Source organism: Scyliorhinus canicula, chromosome 16 (assembly GCF_902713615.1).
Source record: "Scyliorhinus canicula chromosome 16, sScyCan1.1, whole genome shotgun sequence".
NCBI classification, from domain to species: domain Eukaryota; kingdom Metazoa; phylum Chordata; class Chondrichthyes; order Carcharhiniformes; family Scyliorhinidae; genus Scyliorhinus; species Scyliorhinus canicula.
In genome coordinates, this window is record NC_052161.1 from 107,145,953 (window position 1) to 107,165,515 (window position 19,563).

Below are 19,563 nucleotides of genomic sequence, written 5' to 3' on the forward strand. Positions count from 1 at the left end.
AGTCGTTCCCTAAAATTTGGCACGTAGTCCAATAATGTAAGTTATGACTGCTCACTCACCAATTTTTCCTTAATCAATTTAAGTGGTCCTCTTACCTCATGACCAAAAATTAGTTCAAAAGGACTGAATTTGGTTTACTCATTAGGTGCATCCCTAATTGCAAACAGTACGAATGGAATTCCTTTATCACAATGCTCTGGATAATCTTGACAATAAGCCCTCAACGTTGTCTTTAATGTATGATGCCACCTTTCTAACGCTCCCTGCGATTCTGGATGGTACGCAGTTGATTTAAATTGTTTTATTCCCAAGCTATCCATAACATCTTTGAATAACCTTGAGGTAAAATGTGATACTTGATCTGATTGTATTTCTGTGGGTAGTCCATATCTAGTAAAGAGTTTAAGCAACTCCTCCACAATCTTTTTAGTTGTAATATTGCGTACTGGACTGACCTCTGGAAACCTAGTAGACACATCCATTATAGTCAAAAGATATTGATTCCCACTTTTAGTTTTAGGAAGCAGTCCAACACAATCAATTAAGACTCTGTTAAATGTTTCCTCAAATGCTGGAATGGGTATTAAGGGCATGGGTTTTATCAGTGCTTGAGGTTTCCCGATCACTTGACATGTGTGACATGATCGACAAAATTTAACTACATCTTTATGTAGTCCAGGCCAATAAAAATGTTTTTGTATTTTACCTTGAGTTTTTCTTACTCCCAAATGACCTCCCACTGGTACCTCATGTGCTACTCGCAACATCTCCTTTCTATACCCTACCGGCAATACCACTTGATGAACTTCTGCCCACTTTTCATCTGCTTGCATATGTAAAGGTCTCCATTTTTTCATCAAGACATCACTTTTATGGTAATAGCATTCTGGTATACACTCAGATTCCTCTTCTGTGTATGCTTTCTGATACATCTGTTTTATTTCTATATCTTTCTGTTGTAACTCCGCCAGTTTTCCGGAGCTAAAAATATCCGCCTCATCGACCACCTATTCTGCTTCCAACCATCTGATCAAAAATCGTTTCTGAAAATTGCACTTCAACTTCATCCTTTGATTTCTGCTCTTGTCTTAACCTGTGACTTTGCGACCTTGTTACTGCACAATCCGTAAAATCCTAGGATATTTGTCCTTCAACACTTCAGTTGTCTGATTTTCCACTGGCTTATCAGCCACAGTAGGCATCACTCCCGCCTGCGATCCAGCTATATCATTACCCAAGATAAACTGTATTCCTGTTGCCACCATCGTCTTAACAAACTCTGCATTATCTGCAATGGGGGCACGGCAGCACAATGGTTATCACAGTTGCTTCACAGCTCCAGGGTCCCGCTTGGGCCACTGTCTGTGTGGAGTTTTCACTCTCTCCCCGTGTCTGCATGTGTTTCCTCCGGGTGCTCCGGTTTGCTCACACAGTCCAAAGATGTGCAGGTTAGGTGGATTAGTCATGCTAAATTGCCCTTAGTGTCCAAAAAAGGTTCAGAGGGATTATTGGGTTACGGGGATAGGGTGGAAATGAGGGCTTAAGTGGGTTGGTGCAGTCCCGATGGGCCAAATGGCCTCCTCCTGCACTGTATGTTCTTTGTTTCCTCTAACCATACCGTCTGGGGTGCTAACATCTTTTGAAATGATAGTGCCCTCTCTCTCTAGAAGATCTTGCTGCCCTTTTTGTGGCTATGGGAAGTATTTGCTGCAGTATCTTTTATTGTAGATCTCGTCCTGCTTCCGTCTGTAGGACTGTTCGATGTGTTGGATGTCCTGATAATCCTTGGCTATTAACCCTAGTATTATTTTTTTCGGTACGATTGAGTTATATGTGGAGTTTTCTGTCCATCAGGACTTTGAATGGGGCCTGACCACATTGCAACAGAGTGAACCTGTAGGCTAGCAGTGCTATTTGAGGGCATCCTGGTGGCACAGTGGTTAGCACTGCTGCCTCACAGCGCCAAAGACCCACCTTTGTTGGCAGTAACGGGATGCAACACACTCCTCATCTCTCATTAGACCATGGCAAATCTTTGGAATTTACTTGCAGTCTCTGGCAGATATTTTTTTGCCAATTGGGAGTAAGATTCAAGCTCCTCACTCAGGTTGATATCCTGTTTTATTAGAAGGTCCAATCTGAACCTGGAAAGTGTGTATGCTGTTTTTTGCTTTTCGCCCTGGACCTATACTGTCTCGTGGAAAAACCTCATGAGGTGCAGGCAGAATCTCTGGATTCTGAGACACCTTTACCAGCTCCTTTGTATCTAGCAATGAGACCTGTGGCCGCTGGTCTGTCTCAATTGCGACTTGAAGCCAATGACTTAGTCTGAAAAGTTCTTGCCCGCCCACCTGACTGCAAGAGTTTCTTTTTAGATGATGGCATACCTCGTCTCTGTGTCCAACAGTCTTCTGGAACACCAGTTGGCAATTTGCATCGAATTGCTCTTGAAATAAAAGTGCTCGGAGGCCACTGGATGAAACATCAGCGATCATGGCGGTGGGACAAAGTGGGTCAGAATGTCAGTTGAGAGCAGCATCACTTTGATACGAATGAATGCTTCCTCTTGATGTGTCCAAGGACTGATTTGTCTTTCTTAAGTAGATGTCTTAAAGGTTGTGTGCGGTCCAAATTTAGTATGAATTCTGCTAACTGGTGTCCTGATCCCCACAAATCTCCGGAAGTCGAGAATCAAGCATGGGGTTGGGAACTCGCTAATAGCTTTTTTTTCCGTGGGTCCCCATTAAGGTCTGTATTGCTAATATGTCCCAGGAACCAAATTGACATCTCGCAGTTCTCCAGCACCAGCCCTGCTTCACAGACTGCTGAGTGTCATTTGTGGTATCCTCCACTGTTGTGCCACGAACCAAAACAATGTAGGCCTTGCAAAATGGCTGACATTGTTCATCAAAATATTTCCAGTGCTGAGGTGATTCCAAAAAACAGGCGGTTGAGGCAGAATCTGCTAAGGGACATAAAAAAGGTCAGCAACATGGACTCTTCATCTAGGGGAAGTTGCCAAAAGCCGCTGCTGGCGCCCAACTTTGACTACACTGTGCTCTTGAGAGAGTTTAGTCAGGCTTTTGTTCCCTGAGGACATTGGATGAACTTTTCTGTCTACGGCTTTATTAAGCAGTGTCAAGTCAACGCAAATGCAGTTGGATGGATTTGGTTTTGGGACTGAGACCATCCCCTGAAACACCATGCGGTTGGCTGCGTGACTGGAGAGACGACGACCCCCCAAGCTTGTCACCTGCTGCTGTACTTGTTTCCATAAGACAGTGGGGTCTCTGTTGTGGCATGAACAGGAACACTAGTTTAGCATCCTTCTTCTGTGCAATCTGGAATGCATTCCTCAGTAGCCACATTCCTGTAAAGAACTTCGGCAACTCCTTTTCATACTCGGGAGCCAGAATCTTGTTGGTTGACCTCATCATCTTTTTTGTAAAAGGTTAAGTTTAAGGCAGGCTTTTCCGTTGAGCAGTGAACAATCCTGGTTGTTGTCTCAGATTATTTGCCTTGTACCCGAGAGTTGCCTGCAATGTACCTTTCACCGAGAGTTTGATGCCTTCTCCTCCATACAAGTGTATTGGGTCACCAGCCATAGTTCTCTGTCCAATAGGATATTAACACTGGCTCCTGTGGCCAACTTAAAAGTTTGTGGGATGGCCATTAACCAAGATGTCCACATTCCATACTGAAAATCCAGGATCTTTGACCTCATTCAAGAAGCATAATTGTGAGTCTTCTTTGTGCTGTCTCAAGCTCATGAACCCTCATGGAATCTTCAGTACTTTTTTATGTTTTGGCTTTGCACAGCTTCGGTTACATTGAAGTCACTCGGCTTAAATTGCCGGACTTTGATCATGCCCGTGGAGGCACTTTGCCCACAGATGTGCCTGCTCTACTACTCTGATTAGGGTATTGCTTCCCTTTGTATCATGGTTTTCTTTCTTCCCTTAATATGGATCAGTGCTGCAAACAGATTTCAGATTTCCATCTCAAAGGTTAGATGTACCTTAATTTGAAACATGTCTGAGAGTGCATTGTCCACCAATTCTACAACAATTCTATCCCACCTTTACCCCTGGTATTTACATAATTATTACTTCCCCTGGCTAGTTCAGATTTCACAGTATTCAGCCATTCTGTACAACTCATTAATGAAAGAGCTGATAGGTTATCCTGGCTGCTGGACAAGTTTATTAAATTTAGTCGGCTATCGGGCCTACTGAATGAAACAGTGGGCGTGATTTTCTTTGCACCACCACAGCATGTTTTGTGGCGGCCTGCCATTGATCAGCGACAGGATTTTTGTTCCCGCTGCTGTCAATATGGTTACCAGTTGTATGCACCCCATGTGCCGGGAAACCCACAGGGGGGTTTGGAATCAGCAAGACGAGAAAATCCCATCGGCGGGACCGGCTGGAAAAATCAGGCTAGTGTGTTAACTTGTTCAGCTTCTGTCTTTTCATCCAGACTTGAAGCAATCATGTTTCTAAGGAATCTTCTTCTCCCAAATTTGTGATTGATCTGGGCCTTGAATAAATACATATACGTTTGGGAGAGGAGATTTCTGATTAATGGTCATAATTATTAACTTGCAGGTTCCGCTTCAAAGGTTTCCGAAAATCCAAAATGGTGCCGCCATCTGGTTCATCACAAAGGCTTTTCCTGTGTTTACCAGTTTTGGCAGGTTCCTGCTGTAATGATGTTCATGATCTCAGCATTTAAATATATTCAACAATGACTGCCTGGATCAACTCCTTAAGAGTCTTCCTTGCTTTAGTGCAATGTTCTTGGAAACATCGAATCATAGCTTTTGTTGGGGTTTTAAAGATGCCTATTCAGTTGTGATTAATTTTTAATTAATTTTTAATTAATCATTTTCTTTTGTTAGGAGTGGGCTTAGTTCATTTGTTAGGAAAGAGTTAATGTTCCCTCGCTGGAATTGGGGTTTTAATTGTTTAATGGGCTGCACTTATTGTTTAATAGACTGCACCAAATATACAGGATACAGGTGGCATTGTGGTTTTGGAAAAGTGATTGCTGAACACAATAAACTTGGGAGTCGAAGAAGTCAAGACCGGCTTTCTAATTCTTATTATTGAGTTACCAACAGAGTTTAACATCATATGTGCCAGGTACTCACACTACAACATTCAATATAGATTCTACATGGGGAATAGAAATTGTTGAAGTATTTTATACTTCAATAGTGCAAAACTCTCAGATTTCACTGAAACAAAGATGATACTTTTAAAATAAATTTTGAGTACCCAATTCATTTTTTCCAATTAAGGGGCAACTTAGCGTGGCCAATCCATCTACCAAACACATCTAAGGTAGACCAAGGCGTTAATGATTTGTAATTCAGAGATCCAGACTAATGATCTGGGGACACAGGTTCAAATCTCGGAATAAAAATCTGGAATATAAAGCTCGTCTCAGTAATGGTGACTAGGAAACCATTGTTGATTGTTGTAAAAACCCATCTTGATCACCGATGTCTTTTAGGAAAGGACATCTTCCATTCCTGCCAGGTTTGGCATGATCTATATGAGACTCCAGATCCACAGTAATGTGGTTGATTCTTAATTATCCTCATGGGCAAATAATACTGGCCTTGCCAATGTAATCCATGGGCATGATTTAACTGGTAAAAACAGAGACCCGTTTTGGCGCGTTTAACTGGGTGTTTATTGGCACCTGCAGCACCGAGAAAGACCCTGTTATCAAACTGGACACTGCTCTTTTTTGGTCGCGGCGAGGAACGGCCTGCCAAAGCCGCATTTACTTTAATTTCCTGTACTGATCAGCTCAGCTCGTCAGGGCAGGAAGAGATTGGGGGGGCCATTTTTAAATGCCGCCTCAATCTCACAACCCCCCCCCCCACCCCCCATCATGGCCTCCAAACCCATCCAACCCCCCAACTCAACTGTTAGAGAATCCATGACCCCCCTCACCACTCCGCATAAGGGAATGGCACCCCAGGCCCAATTCCCCGGCATGGGCAACCTAGCACCTGGGCACCTTGGCACTGCCAGTCAACCACCCGGGGGCCTCCGATGGCCTGGAAGACACCCCTTCCCCATCCACAGATGCCATTATGTCTGGCCCATGTTTGTGTGGACCAGTATTAAATGGCACCATGGCGAGGTCCCCCGGGCCTTGGGACAATCAGGCGCTGACATATTTAAGTGAGTCTAATTGCTCACTGAAATATGTAAATCCGGATCACGCCCAATGACATCTCACAAGATCTCGTTAGATCTCGCGAGGCACTCCGCCCATCGCAAATCTCACAAGAGGCCTCTCGTGTCACAAGTCGGGCCCAAGGAGGTCTTTCGATCGGGCACCACACCCCATGAAACAATTTTTTAAAAAGTTTGAGGATCTGATGGCATACTTCTGTTCCCATCATCATTATCATAAAGAATATCCATTTCTATCTCCTAACTTCACTCTCAAAAAATTCCAGCTGGTCTTTTATTGGTCTCAATAGACTATTAATGAGCTTGATTAGCTACCCATTCCATTAATCCATCTCTGCAAAAATGCCCCAAGAGGGTTTTAAAAGGCAATCGTCGGCGAAATTGAATGCAAATAATGTAGTTCAAGGCTTTTCGGCTTCTGGGCATTCACACAGGCTTGAAAAAGATAAAGGCCAATGAAACTGACTGTGAAAAAAGCACTTCAAAGGTTTCCACCACATTAGAGGGTAGACCTTTACCTTCGTCTCACAGATGTTTCATTTTATTTATTTATTTTTAAAAATAAATTTAGAGTACCCAATTCATTTTTTCCAATTAAGGGGCAATTTATCGTGGCCAATCCACCTACCCTGCACATCGTTTTTGGGTTATGGGGCGAAACCCACGCAAACACGGGGAGAATGTTCAAACTCCACACAGACAGTGACCCAGAGCCAGGATCGAACCTGGGACCTCGGCGTCATGAGGCAGCAATGCTAACCACTGAGCCACTGTGCTGCCAGATGTTTCATTTTATAATGCTGACAGTTTAAGGGCTGTAGATGGGAACATTTTCACTTTATTCTCACACATAGAACATACAGTGCAGAAGGAGGCCATTCGGCCCATCGAGTCTGCACCGACCCACTGAAGCCCTCTCTTCCACCCTATCCCCGTAACCCAATAACCCCTCCTAACCTTTTTGGACACTAAAAGTCAATTTAGCATGGCCAATCCATCTTTAATGTTGACATGTTGGAGACAGTCTAATGGGTTTAAAGGCTGCAGATGGGAAGACCAGCCAAATCCCACGAATGATCCTAGACCTGAGCCCCTGCAGCACAGCCCAAGGCCTCCGACCCCATCTCCCCTGAAGTACTTCCCTCTGAACCCCTTGACCCCCAAACCACCCTCTTCCCCAGATTGCAAGGCCAGGTTGGCACTGCCAAGGGTCTGAAAAGGGGGACTATGGGAGGGAGGTATTGGGGCAGAGGGTTATGGGGAGCCTTGCCAGTGATTGGGGTGGGGTGGGGGGTGGGGGGGGTTGGTGGTAACAGTATTCTCAGATCGGGATGCCTTTTGAAAATGGTGCCCTGATCTCTGAGGAGCAGGACCTGTCAGTGGGTTTTGGCCCTGCCCCTAATAGGTCCAACGTAAAGCCCGATCCTATGAAAAGAAAATTCTAGGTGGCATTGCTCTTAGCGCCAGCAGAAATCACCCTGTTTTTTGCCCTGACGGGAGCATTTAGTGTGGAAACAGGAGAATCACGCCCTAAATGTTACATGCACTCATTTATTTCTATCTGTGTTACCTCCTTCACCACTATGATTTCCACCTGCCAAATGCTTCCATTCTCTGGCTTTTTGTGTATGTCTCCTTCCTCTCAGCTCAGCATTGAAAGCCAACCCTTTAACTGCCTGTGCTTCATGCTCCAAAATTCTGATTAAAGACAACAAAACTTACATTTGGTCACAAACTAAATCTTATAATTTACTCTGTTCGAAGCTCTGACATAAATAAAACCATTTCTCTTGCAGCGTTCAAAGTGGGCTTTGAAAACAAAAATACAATCTTGGGACAAGAGCCAAGAAATTGTCGTAGATACTCATTTAAATATTTCTCCAGGAGTTCTGGGGCATTAATTATCCCAGATCATGATACATATGCCACTACTCCAGTATGCTAGCCGAAGCTGATGAAACTGAAGTAACAGTAATTAGATATAAAACATGCTCAAGAACCAAAATTTTAGATTTTGCATATTCATGCAGCAGAGAAATTGTAAAGTGAATGGAATGGTAGCTCAGAAAAATGAATTTGCCATAGTTGGTACAAATGTGTTATTTGGAACAAGTGATCACACAATTCCCAGCATGACCAATGCCTCTGGGACTGTTTAATTAAAAATAACAGGAGCTGGCAGAAAGTCTCATTTTTCCAGGGCAAGTGTAGAAATTAATGGGATTTGTTACAGGCAGTTTCATATAAAATCGTTTATAATAACAACATAATTCAGTATGTTCAGGTAGCTTTAACTGATCAAGTATAAGCTCAAATTCAAGATTTTGTTGCTCATGGTCCCTTGGGTCAAATGAAAAGTTGGTTAGATTTCATTTTCAAACAAACATTTTCTAAATGTGGTGTGGTAAAATGAGATATATTTTGATTCACAGAATGATGCAGCACAGAAGGATGCCAATTAACTCATTAGGCCTGTGCAGCTCTAAAACTATAAATTTATAAAATAAGCTAGCTCCAATCCCTTGCACTTTCTCCACAGCCCTGAATAATTTTCCACTTCAAGAATTTATTCAGTGCTCTTTTGAAAGAGATTATTGAATCTGCTTCCATACCCCCGATACACATTGGGCGGGATTCTCTGAAAATAGGGCTATATACACACGCCGGCGGGAAAGCTGCACCAACCACTTCAGCGTTAACAGCCCCCCAAAGTGAGGAATTCTCACCTTTCTAGGGGGCTAGGTTGCCGCCGGAGTCGTCCCCATTGATCCAGCCGGTGCCGAAGGGCTGGCGCGAGTTCGAGCATGCGTGGAACGGCCGACGTGATCTCGCACATGCGTGGACCGGCCGACGTATTTCCATACATGCGCAGGGGTTCTCTTCTCCGCGTTGGCCCCCGGGCAATATGGTGGAGCCCTACAGGGACCCGGCGCGGAGGAAATAAGTCCCCACACGGAATTAGCCCGCCCGCAGATCGGTAGGCCCCGATCGCGGGCCAGGCCACCGTGGGATCCCCCAGCATCCCCATCGAGGACCGCCCCCGCACACTCACCTGCCAGGTCCCGCCGTGTGTGAGGTGAGTAATTCATGCCGGCGGAATGGCCAAAACTGGACGGCTGCTCGGCCCATCGGGGCCCGGAGAATCGCCGGGGGGGGGCCGTTGTCAAAGGCCCCTGACCGGCTAGGCGGGAATCCCGCCGCCGCTCGAAAAACAGCGCCGGAGAATAGGGCAGCCGGCGTCGGGGCAGGATTCACGCCTCCCCCCAGGGATTCTCCGACCCGGCGGGGGGTTGGAGAATCCATGCCATTGTATTCCAGGTTATAGTAATTTCTGAGTAACAAAACAAATTTTCGTGTTACTTCTGGTTCTTTTGCAGGTGAGTTTAAAACTGTGTCCTCCTATTACCTTACTGTCACCAATGAAAACAGTTTCTTCTCATTTACTCTATAAAAATCCGTCATGATTTTCAACACCTCCATTAAATTACCCTTTAGCCTCCTCTGCTCTAAAAATAAACAGCTAATGGGCCGCTTCAGATAACAGGAGTCCCTAAGTTCTGGCACTATTCTAGTTAATCTTCTCTGCAACTTCTCTAAGGCCTTAACGTCTTCCTAAAGCGGGACACTGTCATGTGAGAGTACCTTTAAGAAATTGATGTTTAAGCAATGTCCCTTTAAGAAATGGAGCAGCTCATATTACTGAAGTGATGTCAGAGGGTGGGGGTAGCTGAGTTGAGCTCACTTCTGCTTTTTGGGAGTTAGTTTCAGTTTGAGAGAGAGCAGCTGAAAAGTGCCTGGCTGTTTTTGCTGTGAGCTGTTTCAAAGGAGAAAGCCAGTTTTGAGAAAAAAAACTTGGGTGTGTCTGTGTTTGCAGTGAGCTGGATCTGTGGTGATGTCCGCCATGAAAGACTATCTCGGAATCATTTGGGTGATTTAACTCATAATAGTAATGTCTTTAACATGGTGTGTTTCTGTTGTTAAAGGTGTTGAGTCTTTTGGAGGTTTGAAGGAACATTTTGAGGGATTATTTAGTGTTGTATTATTTTCGGGATTATCTTTGGAGTAAGGGGTGGTAAATGATCCAATGTTTATTTGAAAAGGTTAAGTTGAATTCATGGAATAAATATTGTTTTGTGTTTAAAAACCCATGTGTCCATAATTGTAATACCACACCTGGAGACCAAGCTGTGTGGTTCAAAAGCAACAATACATTAAAGGGAGAGGTCGCTGAACTCCATGATACATTTTGGGGTTCTTAAAACTCCGTTCCCATAACAGCACCCAGAATTGACTCCAATTCACCAGCTGGGGCCTAACCTATGTAAGGTTTAGCATAGCTTCTGTGCTTTTGTATTCTGTAACCAGAATTTTCTGTGTTCTCGCTGAAGGGATCTTCAGGTTCCGCTGATGGCAAACCCCTGCCATGGATTTCCCAGCAGGAAGGGGTGCATTAAATGGGAAACCACATTGGCAATGGTGGGACACGCGGAAAATCCCGCCTATTGTCTTTATTTATAAAATCAAGGATCCTACAAGCCTTAACAGCCTTCTGAACTTGCCTTGCTACCTTCAAGGATTTCTGTGCACACCTGTTCTTGCACCCCTTTAAAAGTTGCACTATTCAGTTTATATTGCTTGCAAGCAGACATTAGTTTTTCTTAACTACTGGTCAATACTTCTGCCTGACCAAGCTGCGAAATCAGTTGGAAAATAAATATTTTCGGCCATTATATAAAACCCTGTATTTAGTTGGGAAAGCCAACATTATGTCACATTAGTTGCACCCTCTAGTTCTCTGAGCAATTGCCCATTACAAATTTTAAAATTGGAAGTGAATCCAATTTTCACCCTCAATAAACAACAGAACGAATCAGTTCAGATTCACCCTGAAACTTGCTGCAAGCTCTTACGAAGGTAGCTGCTGCATCATTCATTTATGATCACCTTTAGCAATCACTCTTCAATGTTCTGCTCCACATATATTAGAAATTCATCTATCTTCCCTTGTTTTGAGCATCCTGCTATTGTTTTCAGTGCCTTCTTTTTACATTCTTCGACTCAGCATTCATTATTTAAAAAACTGTAACTTGGCTAATTGGTTAGTGGCCATTAATTCTTATTAATGGAAAATTGCTTTCCTTCGGATTTCTTCCTTCAACTGCTGACCAAACATGATGGAAGGCAAGTTGTCTCCATGATTAATACCTATACATTGCTTTAGAATAATTATTAACAAAATGGGACACATAACGGTTCAGAAGCATTGTGAATTAAAATCAAACCATACATCAACAAGACTCAAGTCAGGTCTCAATTCTTACAATTTTTCTAACTTATTGACCAAGATTAAATGAGAACTTACCATGAATATCTGCCAATTTCTGCCCCATCCCATCGTAGTAAATCCTTCCACCTTGTGCTGTCGGGAAAAAATATGTCATGAGAGAACTGGGAGGTGAGCAATAGGAATATGAACCAAGTGGCATGTCTTTGAGGACTTCATGAGGCTTCCAGCAAAACTCTCGAAACCTAGGATGATCCATGACTTTTTTTTCAATGTCATGAATCGTCAACAAACGCTCTTCCGTGAAAATATTCCTTTCATCATCACCTCTTGCCAGAAATACCAGCTCCATCCTCCACAGTGCATGTGTCTGAGTATCCCCATTAATGTAGGTGTTTGGATAGTTCTTGTGTGGCATGGCCCTTGCTTGCTGCACTCTATATCCATCATAGCTTTCCTTGATCACAGGGTGCGAGAATAAGTCTCTTTTCCGCAGTTGAATTCCATCAGGCTGTTGGGCTTTATTTGATCTGTAAATAGCTTTAAAAAAGGAGATATCGCTAACCTGCGAAGCATTATTGTGCAGTTTTTGAAGCTCTTCAATAATGAGTTTTTCCAAGGTTGCAGATGTGTACTCAGCCAAATCACGCCTGTTCCTCCCCCAAGACCCAAACTGTGATTTTAAAGCAAGGGTCAGTGCATCAAAGCGCTGCGAGGACACATGGTTACGTATCTCAAAGGCGTTGTAGGATATATCTATGTCGAGAGCAGAACAATGCATAAGCATAACAACAGTCAGAATTGTTGGGATTATGCAACCTATCACTAATATTAAGGCAGTGCAATATGGGTTTGTAAATATCCACCCAACTACTCCCCAAAAGCCTTTAACATTCAAGTCATAGAATAATCTTTTAAAGCTACAGTGGCATTTCTTGCACAGGCTTTGACCTCTATAAGAGTTGACCAACACATCGTCCTCTTCTTCCTCCAACCATAGATGCTGCACCAAAGGGTCATCATCACTTTCCATTTTAGTTTCTGCCCTGATGAAAGGTGGGTTTGGTGGATGGTAGAAAAGGTTCTTAAGAAAAACTGTAAATTTGATGCTAAAGTCTCCTTTTCTTCTGAATGCTTCCACGTGAACAGCCAACTTATAACACCTATAATAGAAAATGCAATTCAATAATGTTTATGATTGTAAATGGTGGTACATAGTCACTTTAAATATTTAAAGGGGTACAGTATATCATTTAGGCACACTGAATAAAAATTAAACTTTCAGTAATCAATCCCAAGTTCAGCCTCTACTGATTTTTGGTTCCTCAATTTCTTTATTTGTTTTTTTTTTTCATATAAATTTAGAGTACCCAATTCATTTTCTCCAATTAAGGGCAATTTAGCATGGCCAATCCACCTACCCTGCACATCTTTGGGTTGCGGGGGCGAAACCCACACAAACACGGGGAAAATGTGCAAATTCCACACGGACAGCGTCCCAGAGCCGGGATCGAACCAGGTACCTCGGCGCCGTGAGGCAGCAGTGCTAACCACTGTGCCACCGTGCTGCCCCCTCAACTTCTTTATGACAATGCTCTGCTGTCAGGTTGAAGAATAGGCAAGTTGGATATTTTGAACACAGACTTTTCAGGGGTGGTGGTTCAGATCAATTGGGCAAGGGCAGCAACAAAATGAGTCAACGGGGTGATTTTCAGCCTGTGATCGCCATCAGAGAAAACAGTGATGTGGACGGAAAAGCCAGAGAAAATTGGGAAACGCAATTTTTCCCCACCTTCGCTAGCGACGTTCTGAGGTTCATGCCCACAAAGGGCGAGAGCCTCATGTAAATGCATTACATTAATATTAAAGGACCCCCTACCACAGGATTTCCCCTCACTAAACATTCATAACTCGCCAATGTGCCGTTACCTCAGTCAGATTTGCAACAGCTTTTTAAAAACAAGGAACAGTCAAGGTGATTCCTCCTAGGGTGCAATGGTACGTGTAGTCCTCGGGGGAAAGAAAAATGACCATGCAGAGCCCAGGAACCTATAGATTGGCACTGTCAGACACCCCCGATTGGCGGGGAGCCCCCAATACCTTTGTGGTTGGGTGGGGGAGAAATTAACACTTTTCTGATCGGGCCACCCTTTAAAGATGCAGCACCAATCTGTGGAGCCGATTGCCAGCTCTGTCAGCTCCTGTTCCACCAAAGTGATGGAGTAAACCACGTCCACCAATTTCCTTTCTTTAAAGAGCTCAAGATTTGGAGTGAAAACTAGTCTGTGCAACTGGAGAGCTACATGCCAGTTTTCAGTCTGAGCCCGACACTTTGAAAAAATATGGTAAGATTCCGCCCATAAGCTCTAGATGATTCTAGCACTGCTTGATTGTCAACCAGGTTCTAACCTGACTCTAGCTCTGCAAAACATCCACCACAACTAAACAAGACAATGAACCTCTGATTCATACAGACTAAAAGGCCCATTTATGGTCATCATTCCTTTTCACAGAATCTTTACAGTGTAGGAGGAGGTCATTTGGCATTCATGATGCACTGGCTGTCCGAAAGAACATTCTACCTAGTCCCACTACCCTGCCTTATCCCTGTAACCTTGCACATTCTTCCTTTTCAGATAACTGTCCAATTCCCTTTTTAACACCTTGATCGAACCTACCTCCACCACCCTCTCAGGGAATTCATTCCAGACTCCTACCATCCTCTGGGTGAGAAAATAAATCCTCACATCACTTTTACTTCGTTTGCTAATTATTTTGAATCTGCGTCCTCTAGTTTTTGATGCTGTTGAATGGGAACAGTTCCCCACTATTTACCATGTCCATTCCCTCAAGATCTTGAAAACCTCCAACAAGTCCAACAAAAGGGCAGCACGGTAGCCTTGTGGATAGCACAATTGCTTCACAACTCCAGGGTCCCAAGTTCGATTCCAGCTTGGGTCACTGTCTGTGTGCAGTCTGCACATCCTCCCCGTGTGTGCGTGGGTTTCCTCCGGGTGCTCCGGTTTCCTCCCACAGTCCAAAGATGTGCAGGTTAGGTGGATTGGCCATGATAAATTGCCCTTAGTGTCCAAAATTGCCCTTAGTGTTGGGTGGGGTTACTGGGTTATGGGGATAAGGTGGATGTGTTGACCTTGGGTAGGGTGCTCTTTCCAAGAGCCAGTGCAGACTCGATGGGCCGAATGGCCTCCTTCTGCACTGTAAATTCTATGATTCTAAGTCCCCTCTCAGCCTTCTTCTGTCCTAACATCTCCAATCTACAAAATATTGGATTTCTCTGATCTGCAATTCTTGAATAGCCAAGCAGAGCAGCTTCTATGTGGAATAATCTCCACTAAAATGACAGACATTCTATTGTTTCCACCCCCAAACAGTGCAGGTGCATCACAAATAGGTCTGCAGTTTTGTGATATTTAGTCAGTCATCAGTCCAGATCCTTGCTGTGTTCTAATTGAACTAATTTCAGTTACGGTTCTGTTAAGGAGTACACAATTGCTTTCCATGTTTTAGTGCTAGGGTAGAAAGAGCAAAAGTAATCTAGGGTTTCTGCTCTCTCTTCTAACTCAGTGATGTTGTTGGAAAGTGTCAGCGCATGGCAATTAAATTGGACAGGACCGTTAATCCATATATATGCTGATGAAGGACCTGCCCCTATGCTTTAATTCTTTCAGATGCTGTAAAATCTGCTGTGTTACTTCCAACATTTTCAGTTTTTTAAACATGCTTTAAACTCTTATTAAATATGAAAAAAAGGAAACACAGTTTAGATTGTTCTTCAGGCTCTCAGAAAAATAAATCTTCAATTCATTCCCTCATAGGCTAAGAATGAGGGTGACAGTTTCACAGTGATGGTTGTTTACTTAATTGAACAAACCTTTAATTTAAACTTGCTTAATGCTAGGAATGGTTGGCAATAAGGTCATTATTTCGGGACTTGTTTGGCTGCTTTTCATGGAGGTGGGAAGGCTGAATTGGGAAATTTTGTCCAGTGGCAAGCCCGAGCGGCAACATAGCCAGGCGGATGGCCAGCAGGCTAGAACGTCCACCTCTGTGTACTCGTCATTTGCCCAATTTTAGTGATGGATGTCAGGTCCTTAACCCTCATCTCTCTAGTCCCTGCCCAACACCATGCACACTTTATCTCTCATGCCCCCTGATATCCCCCATACCCCTTCCATGTCCATGTATCCCCCATTGTCACTCACCGAGTAACCACTGTGAGAAAATCTCTAGATGTCTTTTGAAATATATAACAAATCATTCCGATTCGCCCTCCATGTACCCGAACAGGCGCCTGAATGTGGCGACTAGGGACTTTTCACAGTAACTTAATTGCAGTGTTAATGTAACTCTACTTGTGACAATAAGATTATTATTAAATAATAAAAAGAGCCATTCTAAACTAAACGTTTTAAGCTACATCAGGTGGCCTGTCAATCAATGCACTCCATCAGCTATTGTCTATGTTTTTTTCTGACAGCTACTGATGTCTTTTTCAGTTTTAAAAGGCTCTAGTCATGTAATTCAACACAGATTATTGCACCAGAATTCCCAAGCACTGTTTATTTTCAGTTTTGAACACATAACAGCACTTTTCCTAATAGGAAATAGACTGTAATGCATCTCAACATTTACACACTGTTGATCAATGTAATGGTCAATTTATCTTTACAGGCCACAACAATCAATCACTGCAGTATACCATACAACACTGAATGTAACTCCTAAAATTGAAACACCAGAGATAGGAATTCCCTTCTCCCACGCCCCGGTGTGTTTTCTCCGCCAGAGCTGCCTGCCATTGGCCGGCGGTGCAATCTTCCAGTCCCGCTACTGTCAGTGGGTTTTGCCATTGTCCACACCTTCCACCACCGGGGTACCAGCAGTGGGGGAGGGGGTGGGGGGGGGGAGGGAGGGGGGGGGTAAATATCTATCTTGCTGCATTCAGGGATCTTTGGATATACACCCCAAGGTCCCTCTGGTCCTCTGTACTTCCATTCATTGTGTATTCCCTTGTCTTGTGTAAATATTCATACAACACCAGGTTAAAGTCCAACAGGTTTGTTTGGGATCACTAGCTTTCGGAGCGCAGCTCCTTCATCAGATGTGGTCCAAAAGCTAATGATTCCAAACAAACCTGTTGGACTTTAACTTGGTGTTGTAAGACTTCTTACTGTGCTCACCCCAGTCCAACTCCGGCATCTCCACATCTTGTGTAAATATAACCATCCAAATTATGTCTGAGTCAGGCTGACCTGCGTGTCATTTTAAAATCGCAGACAGGATTCAATTCTTGGATTCCAGACCCCAATTCACATTCCTGGCTATTTTATCAGTGTGGGATAAAGTTGTTGTATGCAGCCAGCACTTCCACCCTTGAATGCTCCATTGTGCTTGTGCGTGTGTGTGTGTGTGTGGGTCGGGGGGGGGGGGGGGGGGGGGGGGGGGGGGCGTACAAAGAGCAAAAAGAACAAAGAAAAATTACAGCACAGGACCAGGCCCTTCGGCTCTCCAAGACGGCGCCGATCCAGACCCTCTATCTAAAACTGTCGCCTATTTTCTAAGGATCTGTATCCCTCTGCTCCCTGCCCATTCATGTATCTGTCTAGAAACATCCAACACTTTTCACAATTTTCTGGAGTTGAGCTCCTTCAGTAAAAATACATGGTTCACAGCATGTCAGAGTAGTTGTGAACTACAGGGGAACCTGTCCCAAGTGGGGAATCAAACTAAATCAATGGAACAGGGGAACAACTCCTGGAATTCCTTCGTTGACTTGGTTTGTAATACAAAATAAACATGGGCTAAATTTTTCCTGGCCTCCATTGCTTCTAGGAGCCTACCCAGGTCAGCTTCCCCGAATCGTGGGTCAGGTCTCCTCGGTGACATTGTTGCGAGCTGACTGGGGTTAGCTGAGCAAGTGCAGTTTATGTTGTTGCTCGACCTTGTTAGTGGGGGCTGCCGAGCGTGGTGCTGGCAAAATCAGTTCGCGAACCTTCATTTCTGGCGAGACGCCCGTGAGGCCTCATTAAGTGGACCAATTAACGTTGAATAGCGTTGCCGGCCTCGCTGGGCTGAGCGCCGGGAAGCTCGTGGCAATTACCGCTTGCTACAACACTTAGAAATCTTTCCAGAGAATTGTGCCAAGGTAAGGGGCAGGAGATGGAGAGGGAATTTGAGGAAAATCATTTTCACCTGGAGGGTGACGGGAGTCTGTAAGTCAGTTCCTGTAAGGGAGGTAGAGAAGGATCCCTCACAACATTGAAGAAACATTCAGATGATGACTTAGTATACAAGGCGACGGACCAAGTGCCGAAAATGGGATTAGATAGGTGCTTGATGGCCTGCACAGGCCTGATGTGACAAAGGGCCTCTTTCTATGCTGTAAAACTCTGACTCTATGACACTCCCATGCCACATGTCTGTCATGCATTCAGTATTTCACACCATTGTAGCCATTTTGGTGGTGAATTTGATAAATAAAATGTGCTTCATAGAATGAACTAATGATTCTGAGGCAACAGAATCAACTGACATGGTACAATGGCAATATTTTGTTTTTACAAAACATTTACCACTCCTTCATATCCTATTGTGCCACCAGACATGAAGGGCTGGAATTTCTGGTTGGTGTCAGGATACTGACATCGAGTCCATATGGGGTTACCAAGTCTGCCCACATCATCAGTATGTCTGCTTAGCAGCCTTCTGACAGGTGCCCTCCTGACTAGCTATCTCTGTGCTTGCCATCTCAGTAAGGAGCTAAGTAGCAAGAAAGTTGTGTAACAAAGATCAGTATGTCTAAAGCTGGTTAGAAGCAAATCAAGTGGATTGCTGTTAAGTTCTGTCATGAAATCGTGAACCTGCTAGATGCACTATGGGAGAGTCCCCACACCCCCGCAAAACCCACGCAGGGCACATTTCACCAGATCACGTGGCATGCCACTAACGGCAGCGGGTTTCTCCTTTCCCGCAGCTGGCCAGTGGGGTTTCCCACTGTGGCCAACCCATGCCGTCGGGAAACCCGTGGGCATGGGTGCGCTGCCAGCAAAGTGGAGAATCCCACCGAAGAACTTTTCATTGTGTAGCTGAAACTGGACTTAATCATAGAGATTGCAGATAATTCTCGGTTAAATCAGATTAGTCAGGGTTTGAATTTTTGTTCTCTACAGTCCACAATTTTAAGATAAGAATTATGACCTCTACCAGAATGAATTTACTGGTGTGATTCAACCACTGCCTTGGGCCCAACGTGCTGGGTAAATAGTGGGAAAGGTCAAAACTGAAATTCGCGGCAGGCGCGAACCAGTTTGCAGTTCACTTGGCTCGCTCCCGATGGTGAGGTCCCGTTCACGCCCAAATGGTGAGCATACTATTAACTCTCATTTCTGCATCCTTGTTGTTAAGGTACTTTTTTGCCATCCTTGGACAAATCAGTTGATATTTAACCATTTCCTGTTCTACATTTAGGACTCCATGAATCATTCTAATTCATCATATCCATGTGTGCACATTTCTTCCTCAAGCACTCTTTTTTACCTTATAAAATGCTGTTTATCTGTAACCAGGTCTGATAAAGGGTCCACACATAAAATGTTAACTTGTCTGATCTCTCCACAGACCCCTGCCAAGCTGCTGAGTGATTCTGACTTTTCCCTTTATTGTTTCAATTCACCATTTACCACCTTGAGAATCTGGGAGGAGGTAAGCAAAACATTTTACAAGCAACAATGAGTGTAAAGGATGACATTTGTTAACAGACAATTCATTTAGATTAACATGGTGAATTAGAAATCCAAAAATAGACAACCCCCATTGGTTGAGGCAATTGGTTTCTGGAATATTGTTCTTGCCTTTGCTTTAATTCACAGTTTTATATCTTTGCGGGGACTAATTTTCATTGACATAATGTCTTACATTTAAAAAGCATAATTAACACAATGAAATGTCACAAGGTGCTAAAAAGGTGATATTAATAAAAATTCCAAGCCATGAGGAAGTTCTGGTGATCAAAAGTATGATCAAAGAAGCAGGTTTTAACAAGTG

The 19,563-nt window shown here is 43.8% G+C and overlaps 1 protein-coding gene across 7 annotated transcripts in view; it reads right to left on the minus strand.

The window, feature by feature from the left end:
* disp3 (dispatched RND transporter family member 3) overlaps positions 1-19,563 on the minus strand; it is a 717,999-nt gene that overhangs the window by 321,340 nt on the left and 377,096 nt on the right. For 6 of the 7 annotated variants that reach the window (XM_038821800.1, XM_038821804.1, XM_038821799.1 and 3 more), the window contains 2 exons: positions 19,057-19,211; positions 11,578-12,662 (listed from right to left, as the gene is read on the minus strand). In XM_038821800.1, coding sequence (XP_038677728.1) covers positions 11,578-12,532 — 955 coding nt within the window. In that variant the 5' untranslated portion in view covers positions 12,533-12,662; positions 19,057-19,211. The remainder of the gene's footprint in view (positions 1-11,577; positions 12,663-19,056; positions 19,212-19,563) is intronic. The other variant, XM_038821802.1, reaches the window with a different exon arrangement.